Below are 19811 nucleotides of genomic sequence, written 5' to 3'. Positions count from 1 at the left end.
GATAAGTTTTGTGAAGGAAATTTAAAAAGAGACTGAGAGGGAACTACTTATGCTAAGAAAGGAAAAACATTCCAGGTACAAAGAATACCAGGTTCATTCTTTAAAAACTAACATGGCCAAAGATGATGATAAAATTCTGAACTCTGTGTGTGTTATTACATATGTTACTTTATGCAAACATATTTTAAAAATATAACCGTACATATTAACTTCCTCTTCAAATTGATTTTTCTCATTCCGATAGGAAGCAATAGCATCTTTGCTCCAGTCCTCTTGCCTCATTCAAGTAAGTAAGAATTTGAGTCGATTCTAATGAAATGACTATAAAGATAATAATTGAATTGATAAAATTTGTATATGAATATTTTGGGTTTTAGCAACATTTCAAAATTTTAAGAAATGAATGAAATTCTTATAAATAAATCAAATTATTTTCTTTCAACTGGGTACTATTTATACTTTACTACAGTTTATTTTCATCATTTTACAACCTATCTATGTTCTAGGGGCTGTATGACATTGAACAAATTACTTAGCATGTCCAGTTTGTTAAGGGTCAGATGAGATAACTATTTAGAAGCAGCTAGCACATTACTTGGCACAGGATGAGCAGTGATTTCATATCAGTTGCCTCTCCTCTTCCCCACTCCTTCCAATTCATTTCCTATAGGAATAATACTAAATGTTTATCAGGTTCCCAGGCTAACCTTGATCACTTATTTCTTCTCGTGAGCTTTTTTTAGTTAAAGCAGCATTTTAAGTAAAATACTGTCACCTTTCTTTCTATGGTCATTTGTTTAAAACAAAATAACCCAAAGGGACACAGCAGCTTCAGGAATAATTCTCCCAAGGTAATCTAGAGGACTTCTGCTCATAGTAAAATGTGAATCATTTAGATAGTAGTAAGAGAGTTTCTGTCTTGTGAGAAAAGTAAAGTTTTTCTTTTAAATGTTTAATTCTGTACTTTATTTTAATTTTTATCAAGGTGATATATGCATAGAGTTTTAAAAGGTAAATAGTGCTTAAAACAAGATGAAATTAACAGTTCTTCTACCCAATGACTCCCCACCCCTTGTTTTCCAGTGATTCTTCCACATTTTTAAATGATGTTTTTATATTTTTCTCTCTCTTGAATCATTAATTTTAGACAGTGTTTACTGATTTCCTATTATGGTAGATGAAGATTTCACCCTTTACCTAATATACTTAGCGCATTTGGGGAAAATATTATTCACTGCCAAGTCAAGGAGTGTATACTCTGATCATGCTTCCTTTCTTGTACAGCTCTGTTTCCTGAAGTTAATAATAGCTTCATTAATGTTTAGGATTTTTGTTTGTTTGTTAGTTTTTAAACATCTATTGCTACATCTTCCCACACCCTTTTACAGCACAGTTTTCCTTAAAGTCAGACCATTTAGGGAAGCTATCTAGGATTTTTTGTTTTGGGGTTTTTTTGTGTGTGTGCTTTTTAACTTGGAAACTTCCTTCCTGATGCTCTTTTGTCCTGCTCCAGTTGGGACTGGTTGCTGTCTTGGCCTCTGACCCAGCTGAAATCCTAGAACTTTCTTTTGTTGTCATACTAGAAATTCCCTTCATCTCTCTTGTGTTGGATTCTTGTTTTTTGGATTCCTTGTCTTCTTTCTTGATATGCTTCCTTATTTTGGTAGGGGTACATCTTCAGTAGCTACCTGAGAAAGGATACATAGGATATAAATTTTTAAGTTGTTGCATTTCTGAAAATGTATTTATACATTTAGTTGTTAATAGTTTGGCTGGGGGAATTCCCCAGCAGTCCACTCCACGCTTTCACTGCCAAGGCCCCAGGTTCAATCCCTGGTCGGGGAACTAAGAGCCCACAAGCTTCATGGTGCAGCCAAAAAAAAGTTTGGCTGGGCATGGAATTTTAAATCATTTTCAGTCAGAATCTTGAAGACAGTTTCCCACTGTCTTCTAGCTTTCATACTTGCTGTTTAGAAGTCTAATATCATTCACTCATAAATTATTCATGCATAATTAAAAAATGCCTATTATATGCAGGTACTGTTGTAGGTGTGAGAAAGTGGCACTGAACAAAATAGACAAAAATCCTTCTGACAGTGATGCTACATTCTTAATCCTTTTTTTGAAAACTGGAGTTTACTTGCTGTAGCAAAGACACCCAAAAATACAGTGTCCTACATGAAATAGAAGTTTACTTCTCAAAATAGCCAGAGCAAGTAAACAACTCCGCTCTATAAGGTTTTCAGGCTAGCAGGGCAATCCAGGATTCTCAAAATTTGGCTTCCATCTCTTGAGTCTTGAGCAACTGATTTGAGTTGTTACCATTTTTCTGCCAGCAGGAACATGGAGGGCAAGGAGCTTTGTTACAAAAAGTGATCTGGGAGTTGCAGGTATCACTCCTGCTCTCATTCCATTGGCCAAAACTTAGTCACATGGACACAGATGCAAGGGAGGCTGAGAAATGTTGTCTGTAACTAGGCAGCCTTTTGTCTTGCTAAAATTCATGGGATCCTATTACTAAAAGGAAGAAAGGGATAGATGCACTGGGGGACGATTAGCAGTCTCTGCCACATTAAATTCAAGAAACTTTTAGGATCTTCTGTTTATTCCTAATGATCTATACATTCACAATGATCTGCTTTGATGTGGGTCTTTTTTTCTTCTTTCATTTTTCTGTCTATAATGAGCCCTTTAAATTTAGAGATTCATGTCTTTGATTTCTAGAAAGTGTTCCTTGTATCATTTTTTTAATAATTTCTTCCCTGCCATGTTCTCTGGGTCCCTTTTTGGAGCTTCTTTTCCATATTGTACATCCTAGATTCATCCTCTGATTTTCTTTTATCTCCTCTTGTCCATCTCTTTATGTGTTCTGTTTTCTGGGAGATTTCCTTACTTTATTGCCCAGCTTTTCTATTTTTTTTTCATCTATCATGATTTTGAATTTCTAAGAATTCTTTCTAAATTCCCTCTGATCATGCCATTTTTATATCATCCTAGTCTGGTTTCATTATTCAATTTTTGAAAAAAATTAATTTTGTTTCTGGTATGGTTTCTTTTCTGAGTTTCCTTCTTCTATTAGTTGTGGTTTGTGGTCTTTCATATTGGAGGTTTTTCTTTCTTGTCTGGGATCCTTAGCTTTCTGTTCATATTTTAGAGTGAGGCAGTATAAACTGATAGGAAGTGTGATATCCGTGGGCAAAGCTTGTTGCCTTGTAGGTTTCACTGTTAGAGTGATAGAGTGATGAGAATTTTTTTTTACTTAGGAAGTCCCCAAATTTCAGAATCTATGAGGCATTTTCTCTAAGAGTGTTTAGTTTCTCCAAAGAAAGATCTTTGAACCTTCTGCCTGGGAGATCTCTGCATTTAGTATGAAAATCTGTGTTTTCAGCACAGACTAGTGTTCCCAAGTCTGAAGTTTAGATTCTCCAGAGAATAAAAACCCTCAGTCTCCTGCAGTGGTGGGAATGTGGTAATTGCCTGGCCTCACTAAGTGGAGAATAGGATTTGGGGGTTCTCACTGGCCCTTGTATAGATGTAATCATATCTTCTATTTTCACGTCCATGCCTTCCATTATACCAAGTGCCTTTAATTCCTGATCCCTCCTTTGGTTCTCTGGGGGCAAATCTGCTGCTGTTTGTCAGTCCCATCCACTATAGACATTTGGGTTTCATCTTCCTCCATTTGTCTCCTTCATGTACATTGTAGTCCACCTTGATGCATTGAAGCTTCAGGATCCATATGTTTCCTGGCTTCATTGAAGTTTGTGCATGTTTCTTATTTTCCTGGTTGTTCAGCAGTGGAAATGTATTTACTACATATATTAGTTTCTAGTGCTTCTGTAACAAAGTGCCACAAACTGAGTGGCTTAAGGTCCAGTTCTGGAGGCTAGAAGTCTGAAAATCAGGGTGGCAGGGCTGTGCTCCCTCTGAAACCTGTACGGGAGAATCTTTCCTTACCTCTTCTGGCATTTGCTGGCAATCCTTGGCATCCTTTGGTTGGTAGATACATCACTTTAATCTCTGCCTCTGTTGTCACATGGCCATCTTCTCCTTGTATCTCATTTTCTCATCTCCTGTTTGTTTTTTGTTTTTTGGTGTTTTTTTTTGTGGTACGTGGGCCTCTCACCACTGCGGCCTCTCCCGCTGCGGAGCACAGGCTCTGGATGCGCAGGCCCAGCGCCCACGGCCCACGGGCCCAGCCGCTCCGTGGCACGCGGGACCCTCCCGGACCAGGGCATGAACCCGCGTCCCCTGCATTGGCAGGCAGACTCCCAACCACTGCGCCACCAGGGAAGCCCTCATCTCCTGTTTTTATAAAGACACCAGTCATACAGAATTCGGGCTCACTTTCATCCTAACTTGATTACATATCTGTAAAGACTATATTTACAAATACGGTCACATTCATAGGTGCTGGGGTTAGGGCTTCAACATAACTTCTGTGGGGGGGACACAGTTCAACCCATAACACTATGCCATTTGAGAACCAGGAATTCTAGACATTATTCTGGGTGGTAGTAAAATACATTTTCCATATGATAAAGAAAATCATGTTTTGAATTTTAATAGAAAATATTGAGAATAACTGCATAAAATTCTGAACATCTTAAAATCCTGAAAGAAAGAAAAGTATGAAAAGTGCTCACATACAATGGGAAAAACAGCAAGACTGCATTAACAATGGGCATGAATAGACAGTTTACATCAAAGTATGAGCAAGCCTATGTTAAAAGGTACTCATATATTACTTATCCCTTGTAAATTGATATATTAGTATGATCCTTTTGGAAAGAAATCTGAGAACAACATATCAAACCAAAAAAATGTTCACACCTTTGGTTATTCATTCAGTAGAGAATTGAGTACTTGGTACCAGCTACTCTGCCAAGTACTAAGGATTCAACAGCAAACTAGAAAGACAAAGTCTCTGCCTTCATTAATACCGAATACCAAAAAATTTTTGTGAAGAAGTCACGTACATGAAGATCACATTGTTCATCCTGCTTCCGTGGTTTTTCTACTTTACTTTTAGCTCCTTAGTCTCTCTTGCTGGTTTCTCTTCATTTTCCCAACCTATTAACATTGGAAGGCCCTAAGTCTCTGACTCTCTTTTCTTCTCACTCACTTGGTGTCTCATTCACTGTTATATCATCTATATGATGATAATTCCCCATTTTTTTTCTCTGCCCAGAACCTGTCTCTTGACCTTTAGGCTCATGTATTCAGTGACCTGTTCGACGTCTCTATTTGGATATCATCTCCTCTAAAGTTGTTCTTCCCGTCGCCGCCTCTTCTCAGTTATAACCACATTTGTCTAATTGCTGAGGCTGAAAATATTAGAGTTATCATTACTTCTTTCTTTTTCTCATACCCCAAATGTGATCCATCAACAGGTCTTATTTACTTTCAAAATATATCCAGGATCTAACCATTTCTTTACTGCTGCCACCTTGGTCCAAGCGACCACCATCACTTACCTGGTTTATTATAGTAGCATCCTAACTTCCCACCTTCCACACTTTAGTCTGTTTTCAATACAGCAACTAGGTCCTTTTAGCATGTAGGTTAGACTCTTCTCACCTGTACTTAAAGCCAGTGGCTTTCCATCTTAGAGTAACAGCCAAAGCTCCTTCAAAAGGACCCATAAGGTCCTATGCAGTTTGGCCTTCTTTGATCTATCAGACGTCATCAGCTACTCTTCTCTTCTGTTGTTTACTCTGCTCCAGCTACTGTGCCTCCTGAACAAAATGGACAAATTCCCACATCAGGACTTCTGCTCTTGCTCTTCCCTTCGCTTAGAGTGCTCTTCACCCTTCTGGCCTCATGGCATGCTCCCTTGCCTCCTTCAGGCTTTTGCTTGGTGTTACCTGAGTGAGGCCTTCCCTGATCACCCTCTTTTAAATTGCTCCCCCTTCCCTACCTAATATTTCTTCTTTTAACTTATAGCCATTATACTTTTACTTAATTATCATGTTTATTCTCTCTTATCAACCTAGAACATAAGCTCCAGAAGGACATGAGTTTTTGCTTCCTGTTCACTGCTGTATCACTAGTGCCTAGAAGAGTGCTGGCACTATAGCAGATGCACAATAAAAATACTTGTTGAGTGGATGGATGAGTGAATGATAAAAAATTGGAAGTAACTTACATAGCTAGCTAACATTACAGAAATTGTTAAGTAAATTATCCTACATTCACTGGTTTGGAATACTAAGGTTATTTAAAATGCTCACAAAACCTGTATAATCTTGTGGAGAAGTGCTCTTAATAGAAAATAAAATTGAAGTGGAACTTCACACTTCAACAAGGGTTACTGAGTGCCTCCTATGGAGAAACATTCTGCATTTAAGTGGTTAAGTGGGCTGACTGTAGAGTCAGACTCAGAAACTCTCACAGCTATCCCATTATCATTAAGGTGTTTTCTGCTTCCATGAGCGTGTGTGTTTCTGTAAGGAAGAGAAGACTCAACTAAGTTTGCCTTAAGCAGTAAGAAAGCATTCTGACTCAGATAGCTGGAAGTCTGGAGGAAGGCTGCTTTAGGCTGGTTGATTCAGTTATTAATGATAACTTTAATGATGTTATTAAGGACCAGATTTCTTTTTGACTCTTGGTTGTTTTGTCCAGATAATCAGCTTTATCTGAGGCTGTTTTTCCTCAAGGTCATGAGAGTGGTGGCAGGAGTATTGGTTATGTGCTTCCTTGTTCAGTCAAGTGAGAAAGAGAGGTACAGAGAAAGACTGACAGACTGCTTTTCCAAAAGAGCAAGGAACTTCCTTTTCAGTAGCCTCTTGCAAACCTCCTTTCAAATTTCAGTAGTCTGAATTAGTTCATGTGTCGACAACCAGTTACTCTGGCTGAGGGAATGGTCTAATCAGGCCCCTCCTCTGGAGCTAAGGGTAAGATCAGCTTTCACTGAAGCACACAGCTGTATGCATAAAAGAGAGTCAGATAAAAATCTGATCAAATTAAGAAAGTGAGTCCATTGTCTACTTCTTGACTGGAATTGGGGTGCCCTGGGCAGAATTGGCTGACTAAACCATATGGGATGGATTCATCATCACCAAGAGACAAAGACAGGGCAGAGTTTGCTGGGCAAGCAAAAGGAACATATTCACAGCAGGTACTGCCCTACCTAACCTCCTCACACCATCTGCCAACACCCCATAGGCATACTTTTTGTTTCTGCTACTGGCACGGTGAGCCATCAAGATACTCTGAGGTGACTGCAGAATCACGTGATCAGGACAGCAATTTTTGACATGGAGTAATGAGTGACATCTTTACTTGGATGTCCCATAAGCAGTTCACACAAATTCAGTGTGTTTAAAATTAAACTCACCAACTTCTTTCCCAACTAGCTCCTATAAACCCAATCTCAGTATAATGATAAACAAGCTATGATCACTATCTTTACACCAACTGTGTGTGGAGATATTAAAATAGGGAGTTGGTCCATAATTACAGGTATTTTTTTAACCATATGAAAAAGACAGAAGAAGTGAACATGAAAATCGTTCTTATTCTATGTCTGGTTGGCATGTTTGGGGTAATTTTTCCTCTAATACTTTATTATTTTGTAAATTTCCTTTAATGCAGTTGTGTAATGTTTCCATTATCAATGAAAGACTTGCAAATAGAAGAGTCCTATGATACAACCCTACCCTATGGTCTCCTATATGGAGGTTTTATTACTTGTGTAGAAATGTATCCAATAATAGCTGCTTCAGAAAACGCATGGTATTTTACACTGAGAATACTGTTGATTAGCTAAGGATTTAATTTTTGACTGTTGTCTAAAACCAGTCATCTACACTGCATGTTTATGTAAGTTAACATGATGTTAAAATAACTTAAGTAAAAATAATGTTCACTTTGGGAAAAAAAAAAGCATGGTCTCTGTTTATGGATGATCTTTCTCTGGAAGTTAGTACAGTTTATACAAACAAAAGGCTTTTCAGGGAGCAGAATCTCCTTATTAATCTTAATTGAATAGTATATTTTCATTTAGCAGTAGTACCTAGTATGTGCCAGGCACTACCACTGTGTTACATGCTACGGATATGAAAATAAATACACACTGCCCTCAAAAAGCTTACACCTTAATGGAGAGGATAGCTAAACCAACAGTCAGCTACAGTACAGTCTGACAGATACCATAGCAGAGGTGATCACAGATTGAAGTAAAGTTTTGTCTTATGATTGCATTGTGACTTGTGGTTAAACTAATCTTTTTTACCCCCAGAGTCTTTCTTTAGTTCGTGTGGTAGTTTACATAAACTAAGTGAAGAGCCACTGATTCCTCCTCCACTTCCTCCTCGAAAAAAATTTGATCATGATGCTTCAAATTCCAAGGTAAGGAATTCCGTGGTGGTCCAGTAAGGTTAGCTGCGGGCTTCCACTGCAGGGGCACAGGTTCCATCCTTGGTTAGGGAACTATAGATCCTGCATGCCGCGCCTTGTGGCCAAAAAACAAAAACAAAAAATCAAATTCCAAGGTAGTCAACAGGACTTAGGTTTGCCTCAACTTATTCAAAGTTGTGAATCTTCAAAATAGTGCTTGTTCTTATAAAGACTCTGTCAGTTACAATTTGGTCACCCACTATGGCTTTTAAATATTTAGGTTGTTTTATTTAGAAAAATACTTTAAATAATTGTTTAATCCTCATAATAATTTTTCTAAAAAAAGAGGCTGGGCAGATTCACAGATGCTCAGAAGAAGTACTTTTATTTCTGGTGGAGATGGAAAGAACTGTAGTATTCAAACCATTCTCCAAACTTTCAACTGGTGCTTCTCAAACTTTAGGTTGCATCAGAAGCACCTGGAAGGCTTGTTAAAACCAGATGGCCAGAGTTTCTGATTCAGTAGGTCTGGGGTGGGGCCCACGAATTTGCATTTCTAATGAGTTCCCTACTAGTGTTGATGTTGCTGATCCCTGGATCACACTTTGAGAACCATCACTGAGCCTCACTGGGGATAGTAGAAGTAAATGGCCAAAAAGCAGAAGCTGGATATTAAGTCCTCTTGTCCTTTCGTGTCCTTTCATGTTTACAAAGCTATATATTGTTTTTACTCACTTGCCCATTATTATAAATAAAACCATATATTTATAAACTGTATATATAAAGCAAGATAATCTGAGGCTTTATAAGATTTCAATTAAAACATCTCATATATCAAAATATTAAACTGGGCCCTGAGTGAAACTGGGAGTCATTTACTCATAAATCTGATCATTTAACCAGATTAACCTGTTTTGAGGCTCTGGATTTAACTTAACACATAAGAATTCTTTAGTCTTTTTAAAACTTTTTCTTACAGATTTTTCAGGAGAACAGAGGTATAATTTAATCTTTTTGTTTTTGAGGGAACTATGAAATCTGATGATGACCCCCCTGCTATTCCACCAAGACAGCCTCCTCCTCCAAAGGTAAAACCCAGAGTTCCTGCTCCTTCTGGTGCATTTGACGGGCCTCTGCATAGTCCACCACCGCCGCCGCCGAGAGATCCTCTTCCTGATACCCCTCCACCAGTTCCCCTTCGGCCTCCAGAACACTTTATAAACTGTCCGTTTACTCTTCAGCCACCTCCACTGGGACATCTTCACAGAGATCCAGACTGGTTCAGAGACGTTAGTACGTGTCCAAATTCTCCAAACACTCCTCCTAGCACACCCTCTCCAAGGGTACCACGTCGATGCTACGTGCTCAGTTCTAGTCAGAATAATCTTGCTCATCCTCAAGCTCCCCCTGTTCCACCAAGGCAGAATTCAAGCCCTCACCTACCAAAACTGCCACCAAAGACTTACAAACGGGAGCTTTCGCACCCCCCATTGTATAGACTGCCTTTGCTAGAAAATGCAGAAACTCCTCAATGACCCTAGCCATATGTAGTCATTGACACTGGAATGGTATTTGTAAAGTTTTTTTTTTAATTTATTCAAAAAAGGCATAGTATTTTAGTACTTTTTAAAAATAATGCTCTTACAAAAATGCTACTGATCAAATAAGCTTTTAAAAATTGGAAAAATAAAAATACAGAAGTCCTTTACCATTATCCTCAGGTGATCAGTAGCATTGCCTTGTCTTGGATCCTCAGTGCTGCCCAAAGGCCAGTATAAAGAATTTATATTTGCACTGTAGACTCTGCTAAAATATGGTTTAAAGTGACATTGATTGCACTGAAGGGGGATAGTGCATTTGTGGAATTTTTCAAATTTGAGTAACAGATGACTTTTTAAGGCAGTGAATTTATACACATATAGGGGGTGTGTGGTGATACTGAGTTTTAAGCCTCTTTGACCATCTTCTAGTTTTTACATTTAGGAAGATCGTGAATAACACCCACTGTTCTAAAACTCTTTAATGCCATGTCTTAAAAGCCAGAATTTGCTGCTGAAGACAAAAGTGAAAAATAGAATGAAAATAATAGAATGCACTGTTTATTGTTTTGTCGAAATGTAAACAGACTACCTAACCCAATCATAGAGGAAAAAAGGGCATATATCTTATACAGATGTGCCTTTTTGTTTTTGGAGACTATGGTGTCTTTAGCTAACGAGTTGCCTATTATTTTGGAAAACAAAGTTAATATGCCATACATGTACAGTTTTGTTTATATTGTACATTTAAAGATAATGCTAATAACCTATATAAATTTATGTGACTCAAGGCCTATAATACAGTCTGCTACTTTACTAATTCATAAAGCTGGAGGATAAGTTTCTTATGGCATAGGAACCAACTGCATTGCCTTCAAAACCAAGTAACTTTCTCTATAAATCTCGTGTTAACTAAAAATTTTTAAAGTATTTTTTTAGATTGGTAATATTTAAACCAGCAGACATTTAGAGCTTTATTAAACTTTTTAATCAGAGACGTGATTAAAACTTTTATTTGCCATTTGTACTCCTTCGTTCTAAGTGATGAAAAAGCGTGTTTTCCTCTTAATGCCATAGCAGCAGTTGTAAAGTAGCCAAAAGCCACATTGTTTATTTACTGGTCTGTGGCCTTTTACTGTGCTTTGTATCAGAGTTCCTAACAAGATTAATAAATCACCCCAGTCTTAATTTTTAAAAGACGTTTAAAATATGTGTTTTCATTATAAGGAACAAGGGGGTAAGATTGTTGAGTTCTGTAGAAGTAATATATACACACATTTTCAATAATTTGTGCAATTTAAGTTCCATAATCCCAAAGAATTTAAGTGATGTAAACTTCAGAGGGATAACTTTTTCTTCAGCGTTAAACGCAGTCACAAGCTTCTTGCAACCATTTTTACGCATTCTGAAGAAAAATTAGGAGCATGTTAGGAATTCTCTGTAAGCAGGATTATAGCCATCCTTGGTAGGATCTTGGAAGCTGCCTTGATTTAAGGCCAGTAATAAAAACAAAAAAAACAGTGTGAATCAACCTCCAACTAGATAAAAACACTCAGGTTGGCTTTGTCCGGAAAAGTAATTTTAACTGCCCGTTCGTCGAGGCAGACTTGTAATTTAGGGGAGAACGAGGCGGTTCCGCGCGCAGGGTAAGCCTTGGCCTGCGGCTGCGCCGCGCCGGTGGAACGCCGCCTTCCGGTCTTTGTGCCTTCGCGCACGCGCAGTGGCGCCAACTCCGCCTCCTGGAGGCGCCGGGCCCCTTGTAAGGCGGGGCCCGGGGCGGTCTTGTGGGTGTGACGTCACTGCGCTCGACACTCAGTGTTGCCGGGCGGCGATGGCGGCTCCCCTGGAGTCCTCCGGGGAGGAGCAACTGCGGAACTTTGTGCGAGTTTTGGAGAAGCGAGATGGCACGGTGTTACGACTACAGCAGTACGGCTCCGGCGGCGTGGGTTGCGTTGTTTGGGACGCTGCCATCGTCCTTTCTAAATACCTGGAAACGCCCGGGTTTTCCGGCGATGGGGCCCACGCGCTGAGCCGGCGGTCGGTGCTGGAGCTGGGCTCTGGCACCGGGGCCGTGGGGCTCATGGCTGCTACCCTCGGGTAAGAGCTTGGCGGGAGGGGACGCCGCTTTTCGGGAAACCCCGGTTACTGGCTTCCCATCCTTGTGCCTACACCTCAGTCACCGTTATTTTATAGGGCAGATGTCATAGTCACCGACCTAGAGGAATTGCAAGACTTGCTGAAGATGAATATTAATATGAACAAGCATCTTGTCACTGGTTCTGTTCAAGCCAAGGTACTGAAATGGTTTGTATGGCCTTTCAGCTCGTTTTAAGATAACTGTAGTTTGCTTTAAATTGTGTTACACTAAAAGCATGGTTAATACGAAGGGGACTTTCTGGGTCTTGTTTGTAAAACAGGTAAAACAGGAATATTTTAAATTAGTGAAACAACAGTTTAAAATATTGGTTGACATTTTTAAGGGGGGAAGAAATAGAAGACTTTCCTTCTCCTCCAGACTACATCCTGATGGCCGACTGCATATACTATGAAGAGGTGAGTATTTAATAGTGAAGGCTCTTCCTTTAGAAGATTTAAACCGTATTTGGTGGATTCTAAAGCACGCATTTCTTCGCATTTTAACATCTCTGAATGCAGGATATTTGTTCCATAATTGATGACACAGTAAAGAGAAAATAAAGGTCACCAGGAACTACATATATATACACTCATGATTAACATAGAGGCCCATGAAGCATATTGAGAGAAGTGTTATGTGCATTTTGCGAGAGGTGTCTGTAAAATTTTTAAAGGATTTTGCCATTTGGATCTCCTGTAAAAGACTAAGATTTCTTCTTCTTTTTTTTTTTTTTTTAGTCCTAGTGAATGTGTTAATCATGACATTAATAATTAAGTTGCATCGTAAAGAATTCATTGTTCTGTGGCAAGATTTATTATATTTATATAATGTTTTTTTTAGAATATCAGTTTGTGTAGTGTTGTGAGCATCACTCATTTTTTTCAATAATGAGCATTGAACCAACTTATGTTCTAGTTAGGGTTGGACTTGCTTTTGTAGGTAAATTGTTGATTGTTTAAATCCCAAGTTAAATCAGATTAAATTAAATTTTAAGAGTGCAGTCAATTTCATTTGTTTACCCATGGGGACTCCAAAATGCAATCACTTGAATCCCTTCTCTGGAAACTGAAATTAATATGATGGTTGATTAGTTAAGAAGAGTTTACTAATCATCAGTTACAGAGCTGTAGCTACGTTTACTTGTTTGGATTGATTCAAAGCTGGATGAATTGTAGGGAAATTATAATTACCCCCCCACCTCCCCTACTCCCTTTTATAGTAAACATAAATTTTTAAAAGTCATAAAAATCATATTCCTTTTTGAACAGTCTTTGGAGCCACTGTTGAAAACCCTAAAAGATCTCAGTGGATCTGAGACTTGTATTATATGTTGTTATGAACAACGAACAATGGGAAAAAATCCAGAAATCGAGAAAAAATATTTTGAGGTGAGTACTCTACTAGATCTACCTTTGTAGTGATTACCCTTCAGAGAGGCTATATGTGACTTTGTGTTAAAGTGTATTGTGGTAATTTTGAGTAGGGAAAACATTCTGCTTGTATGAACCCAAGGAGAGGATCAAGATCCTTCATAGCACACCATTCTAATAACCGCCAGCCTCCCTCCCCACCGCCTTTTTAATCTTTTCTGGTTATTTATTTTTCTTTTCTAACTTGTCGATCTGTAAAACAATGTAAAATAATAATGTGACACCCTTGTCTTTCCTGAGAAAGTTTTCAGCGTTTCTTTATGAAACATGTTGCTGGCTTTTAGGAACATGTTAATGATGTGTATATTATTTTTGGAGATGACATCATAGAAACATGACATGTGGTATCTTTTTATTTTAGTGTTTTCCACTGTATTTTTATGATAGCTTTGACCAGTGTATCCTACCTATTTCGAGATTTTTTTTTTTTCTTTTGAAAGAATTAAAGACCCACAGGAAGTTGCGGAAGTAGTACATAGAATCCCGTTTATCTTTCACCCATCTTCCTCCAGTGGTCACCCAAGCCCTTTTTATGGGCAAAAATCCACCACATTACAAGTGACTCATAAGCGTCCATCTGTATAGCCTTGCAGTTTTATCCTCTGAAAGGGTTACTTTGGGTAAAGTGACTCTTCATGACTCTGCCTCAGATATATGATGAGATGTTTTTTTAAATTTTATGTTTTTCTTGAATATGAAGAATGTTAATAAACTTCTGAAATAATGTATAATTGAAAATTTTATTTTATTAATCAATTTCAGTTGAGTTAAAACATGTAAAATGCACATGTATCAAGTGGTTAGCTGAGTTCTTCATGTGCCCCTCCCCAGTCAGTACTCCAGAGGTAACCACCATTCTGATTTCTGTCACCACAAGATAGTTCATATTATTAACTATAAAGTATATCTTTTTTAAATTTATAGCTTCTTCAACTAGACTTTGACTTTGAAAAAATTCCTTTGGAAAAACATGATGAAGAATATCGAAGTGAAGATATTCACATTTTATACATCAGAAAGAAAAAATCGGTAAATATGTATTTGGCTTTTCATCCTCTGAAGCAATTTCATTAGCTGGACACTGTCTCTGAGCTTGTGTGTGATGTAGATGTTAATTTTCAAGTGGGGAAACAGCTTTGATGATTCACTGGACTCGGGCACTAACTCTCAGTGTTAAGATTGCCTAACCTACCTGGCCTCAGGTTTTTCCTCTAAAATAAGGCAGGCTTCTTTTGTAAGGGTCTTTTCTAGCTGTAAATTATATAGCTTTATTATTGGGCATTATCTCAGACAAGGAACTTAACTCTTTATAAATTTCTGTTATCTGTTAGAGGTTTTAAAATGCCAGTTCTGTCCTTCGTGAACTCTCTCCAACCATTCATATGTTTTTTAATGGTCCAAGTAAACTATAAAAAGGTAGATCTGTCCAATAAAGAAAAATGCATTCAGTTAAGTAGAATTTATATATGTTCCCCTTTTTGGTTGCTTCCTTTGCCTGTTATACTAATTACATTTTATGCACGTTGCCTCTCCGATGCCTAGAATTTGAACCTGTAGAAAAGAAGAATTGTATCTCATCCATTTTTGTCCTCCAGCACCTTCTATATATGTGACTGGTATAAGGCAGGGGCAAGATGAGTTTTATGAATTGAGAGTGCTAAATTTACTTAGTTCCATTTGTTTCTATTATCTTTCCTTTGAATTTGTGATGAAGTTTTCTGATTATGTGAATTCTTGCCAAAAGCAAATAATGTGTAATTTTCGGAGTCAAGACTAGGTGTTGAGACTGTAAGGAAAGAAGAGCTGTAGGATTAGTAATTCAGATCAATTATTATGTGGCATGGCGCTAGAGACAAAAAGACAAATTTAAAATGTTTTGTGCCTTAAGGGATCCAGTTTTAGCTGAAGCTGTTGTATAGTTTTAAAAGTAGTTTTTTTTTTTTGAGGCCTAAAGATTTTGTGTTTCCTAAATATGAAGGCTTTTTTTTCTTCAGAGAATCATTTGTTTCTTTAACTTGATATAACTTACATACTATAAAGTTTACCCTTTTAGAGTTTACACTTCAGCAATTTTTAGTATATTCACAGAATTGGACAACCATCACCACTTTTTAAACATTTTCATCACCCCAGAAAGAAACCCCATACCTGTTAGCAATTACTTCTTTATCCTGCCTCCCCCAGCCCCTGACAACCACCAGTCTGTATCTCTGTGGATTTGCCTGTTCTGAACATTTCATACAGATGGAATCACACATTATGTGGCTTCCTGTGTCGGGCTTCTTTCATTCTGCAGTGTTTTCAAGGTGCATCCATGTTTTATAGTTGAATAATATTCCTTTGTATAGATATTACCACATCTTACCCATCCATTCATCAGTTGATGGGCATTTCTGTTGTTTCCACTTTTTGGCTCTAGGGAATAATGCTGTGAATATTCATGTAAGAGTTTTTGTGTGGCACATGTTTCAAATCTCTCCAGTGTATGTATACCCAGAGTAGAATTGCTAGGTCATACAGAAACTCTACATTTAACTTTTTGAGGACTTCCCAAACTGTTCCAAAGCTACTATACCATTTTCCTTTCTCACCAGCAATGTCTGCAGGTCGCAGTTTCTCCACATCCTCACTAATACTTATTGTTGTCCATCTTTTTTATTGTAGTCATCTTAGTAGGTATGAAGTGGGTTTTATTTCCCTAATGACTAATGATGTTGAGTATCTTTTTTTTACTGACCTTTTGTACATCCTTACAGAAATCCTTTGCCTATTTCAAAATTGAGTTGACTTTTCACTGTTGGGTTGTAAACATTCTTTATATATCCTGGATACTAGACCCTTGCCAGATATATGACTTCCAAATACTTTCTCCCATTCTGTGGGTTGTCCTTTCGTTTTCTTGATAGTGTGTCCTTTGAGGCACAGAGGTTTTTAATTTTGATGATGTCCAATGTATCTGTTTTTTCTTTGGTTGCTTGTACTTCAGGCATCAGCAAAGACCATCTCTAAACATTATGAATGGCTGTTCATTTGAATTGCATTAGCCATTACTAGGAATATTACCTAGTATTAAGTACCCGGTAAATACTTAATTTATGTTAAGAAATCAGTGTTTTAAGGTTTCCATTTTTTTCTTATAGAAATTTCCGTCGTGAAATCTAGTCATCTTACCCAAGCCTCTAACAACGTGGGTAAGCTAACATTGTGAATGGAGCATGTGAATACAGCATGGGAAGATTGTGTTCACAGATTTTTCCAGCATGTCCTTAGGGATCCGATATATAGACAACCACCACGGGCTGCCTGCAGTACAAAAAATGATTGACTGACTGCCTACCTGCCATTGGGTCTGAAATCCAACTTAGTTTACTTTTAGCTCAGCATCAAGTTCTGCTTAAAAGAAACATGTTTCAGTCACTTCTCAAATAAAAATAGGTACTGAGGTTAGCCTAAAGTCTGCCAAAAATAGTGAAAGTAGCATGGCTGACTTGGCGTATTTTCAGGAAAGTAGAGATAAGTTGATCCGGTTTCTAAAGAGAGATATCAGTTACTATTTAATAATGTTAAAATTCAAATCAATAAATTTTAGCTTGTCTTCAAGATAAATTTAAAAGAAGGTTTTTATTTTAATGTATTTATGCAGTGGTTTTTATCGTTAAGTATCTTCCACTTCATTGCTTTTAAGATAACTTTAATACTTGTGTTCTTTTACTTTAAAAAAAAAAATGAAAATACTGTTTTGTGGCCAAGTTCTGTGCTTTTCCTTCACCACACTGACTACAGTATAATTTACTATGGGAGTTAGATAGTAGATTATACCATAGTCAGTTGATAAAGATGAAAGTAAGATATCGGGAGACTGGGAGGGAGGAAAAGGTATCTTTACCAAATTGTTTATTTGAGAATGGAGTGAATATAAAAAGTCCAGCTTCAGGCTCTTGCATTTATGTGGCTCATGCACTTTTCCTCACGTATAGCTTCCAGGAAAATGCGGCTAAAGTCACTGGTGTTAACTTGTTTATATGAAACAGAGGAAAGTATTTAAATGACTACAAATGTAGTTCTGTATACATTTATCAAATGATTTTGATTCTGTGTGGTCTCTGTTTTATGTTCTCATGAGAATCATCTGTTCACAGACTGATCTGTCAGGACTTCAGTCGCATGGTTCCAAAGTGTAATGGTAACCAGATGGAATTCTGGTACTTACAGGCATTGGTGCTAGGTGGCACAATGTATATGTTAAAATAAACATTGTTTTTGAGATCCTGTGACTTTGAGAATGTTTCAGAAATAGCTTTTGAGAAAATGAACATTTAAAGACGGTGACTGGTTTCCAGAAAGAGCAAAAGCAGCCCTAGAGAAATTAAAGATTGACATCAAGAGAACAGTTCTTTCCTTCAGGCTTGCTTCAATCTTTAATGTTTGTTCTGCTTTTTTTTTTTTTTTTTTCAAACTGCTCTTAGCATTTCATTAAGCAGTTTACTAAGCAGTTAGTGTAACCTAAGTATATGATACTTTTTTAGTTGCAAATAATACCAGGTATTACTAGTGAAGTCTTAGAACAAACGACCACTTTCTGGCTTGTTTCATAACATTATAGAACTTGGTAGAAATTAGTTTAACATTCACCAGCAATAATAGTCCATCCAGATTCCTCAGATGCCTTTCACCCTCCTCCCATTTTCACTGTACTTCTAAAAAGAGTCGCTGTGGGTCTTGCCTGAAGTGCCCTTGACAGTCCTGTAATGAAAGCCCAGCTCCTTTACCTCAGACAGGTGACCATACACCAAAACTTCCTGGAGGGCTGAAGTCAGCCTCTTTGCAACTTAGCCAGAATCACACCCTTGCTTGTGTGTGCTTCCTCTTCTTTCATGTCCTATTCCCACTCCTTTACTTATCACCTCCTTAATAAGTCACTTGCATACATTCATTGTCATCTGTTTCTGGGGAACCAACCTAATGGTACTGACTACAGAATTAAGTAATTTGTAACAGAAAGTCAAGTGAGTTTTATTAGCTGATTCTGGAATAAGGCCAAAGCAGAGGTTAAAAGGTGCCAATCCCCACGTTCTAGGATCAGAGAACCACGGTGATGAGGACCAGTAAGCACTGCAGGGCTTACTGAGGGGTGCCAGATCAGATAACACGTGCTATCACTAACCACCATCCCACAGACACCTGGGGAGGCCTGGGAGCGGTCTTCTTCTGGAGAAGTGCAGTGTTGGGGAAAGGGATTTAGTCCTTTGAGCTCTCATGAGGGAGGGAACAGAGTGCATCTGTACTCAGAAACCACAGGAGGGAGACCTGAGGGAGTAATTCAAGACCCAGGATGCCTCCAAGAAGGGGAGACCAGCACCTTTTCCACCTGGTTTGGTTTGTCTTTACTCAGCAGATGAACGCATCTGTTTAATCCCAGAGCATGGGAATGGAATTGGAGAGGCACTGTGGGGACTGTCAGGCAGAGAGGCATTAGAGATGGATCGTGCCAGCCTGAGGACTTCCGCAGCAACATGGGGAGGTTAAAAGGCAGGTGATGCAGCAGGTGAGTGAGGTGTGGTGCCACTGTCTGGGGGTCAGCCAGAATATAGGCAACTTTGAAATCTCAGTGGACTGCCAGGGCCAGGAGGAACTGCTCAGTAGTGGGCCTCTGGTCTTCCAGGCAAGTGGGGGTTACCGCTGTGCACAATGAAACACATAAGCTGCTTACCACAGTGCAGTGATGGCCAATTAGAAAGCCACCCCCCAGTAAGGCGGTGCTTCTCCAACCAGCTGTACATGGAAAACTAAAAGCAAGCAGACCATGTCCAGGTCCCATCCCAGTCCAGTTAAACCAGAGGCATGGTATTTTTTGGTGAAGGGCTCTGGATGGTTTTTATGTTTAGCCTAAATTGAGAACTACGGCAATAAAGAAACCTCTTCTAGCATCTGCCTCCTAAGAAGAGAGCAAAGAAAAGGAAAGAGAAGTATAAAAACTATCTGTGATTAAAGTGGGTCTATACTTTAAAGGGAGGGAAAGAGCTTTGAATCCGATGTGGCATTTTCTATGAAATAGGTTTTAAAATAAACAGGGCTGAGTTTTAGAAACTAAATATCTGAAAATTTAGAGAATCTGGCCGAGAGGGTAAAGGTGATGCTACTCAAGAGTAAGGGGGGATTCAAGAGCTGGGAAAAGAAAATCGTTACAGGTGTAGCCTCCAGTGACTATATATCAGTTATAACTTTGAAGTCTTTTAAGGTTACATAGCTTTAAATCTTAACCTTCTACAGTTCATTACCAAAGGTCCACGGATCATATGTTTGGTGAATTTGGGAGTGAAGTTAGGTTATTTAAAATTATTTTAAGAAGTATTAATAATCCAGAAT

At 38.3% G+C, this 19811-nt stretch overlaps 2 protein-coding genes across 3 annotated transcripts in view; both read left to right on the top strand.

Moving 5' to 3' along the window:
* Positions 1 to 11075, top strand: part of SOS2 (SOS Ras/Rho guanine nucleotide exchange factor 2) — a 99518-nt gene extending 88443 nt beyond the window's left edge. Inside the window, exons 21-23 of the mRNA XM_032618892.1 lie at positions 245 to 286; positions 8243 to 8352; positions 9366 to 11075. Of these exons, the coding sequence (XP_032474783.1) occupies positions 245 to 286; positions 8243 to 8352; positions 9366 to 9875 (662 nt within the window). The 3' untranslated portion in view covers positions 9876 to 11075. The remainder of the gene's footprint in view (positions 1 to 244; positions 287 to 8242; positions 8353 to 9365) is intronic.
* An 87-nt stretch (positions 11076 to 11162) lies between these two features.
* Positions 11163 to 19466, top strand: VCPKMT (valosin containing protein lysine methyltransferase). Of its 2 annotated transcripts, XR_004347964.1 has the most exons (7): positions 11163 to 11975; positions 12072 to 12182; positions 12359 to 12431; positions 13284 to 13403; positions 14370 to 14474; positions 16586 to 16686; positions 19455 to 19466. XR_004347964.1 is itself a non-coding variant. In XM_032618901.1 (6 exons), exons 1-6 carry the CDS (start codon positions 11710 to 11712, stop codon positions 16598 to 16600), a joined length of 690 nt encoding a protein of 229 aa, XP_032474792.1. In that variant the 5' UTR covers positions 11163 to 11709; the 3' UTR covers positions 16601 to 17711. The 2 variants fall into 2 exon arrangements, 1 of the variants encoding a protein (XP_032474792.1); XM_032618901.1 differs by lacking the exon at positions 19455 to 19466 and having other exon boundaries at positions 16586 to 17711.
* Positions 19467 to 19811: the final 345 nt, after the last annotated feature.

This window comes from Phocoena sinus, chromosome 2, assembly GCF_008692025.1.
Source record: "Phocoena sinus isolate mPhoSin1 chromosome 2, mPhoSin1.pri, whole genome shotgun sequence".
Taxonomy (NCBI): Eukaryota; Metazoa; Chordata; class Mammalia; order Artiodactyla; family Phocoenidae; genus Phocoena; species Phocoena sinus.
The sequence above is the reverse complement of the archived record's forward strand: the minus strand, read 5'-3'. Positions and strand labels throughout refer to the sequence as shown.

Coding starts and splice junctions, on each gene's coding strand:
- VCPKMT (XM_032618901.1), top strand. CDS start 11,710: ATGGCGGCTCCCCTGGAGTCCTCCGGGGAGGAGCAACTGCGGAACTTT. Junction 11,976..12,071: donor CTCATGGCTGCTACCCTCGG/GTAAGAGCTTGG, acceptor GTTATTTTATAG/GGCAGATGTCATAGTCACCG. Junction 12,183..12,358: donor CAAGCCAAGGTACTGAAATG/GTTTGTATGGCC, acceptor GACATTTTTAAG/GGGGGAAGAAATAGAAGACT.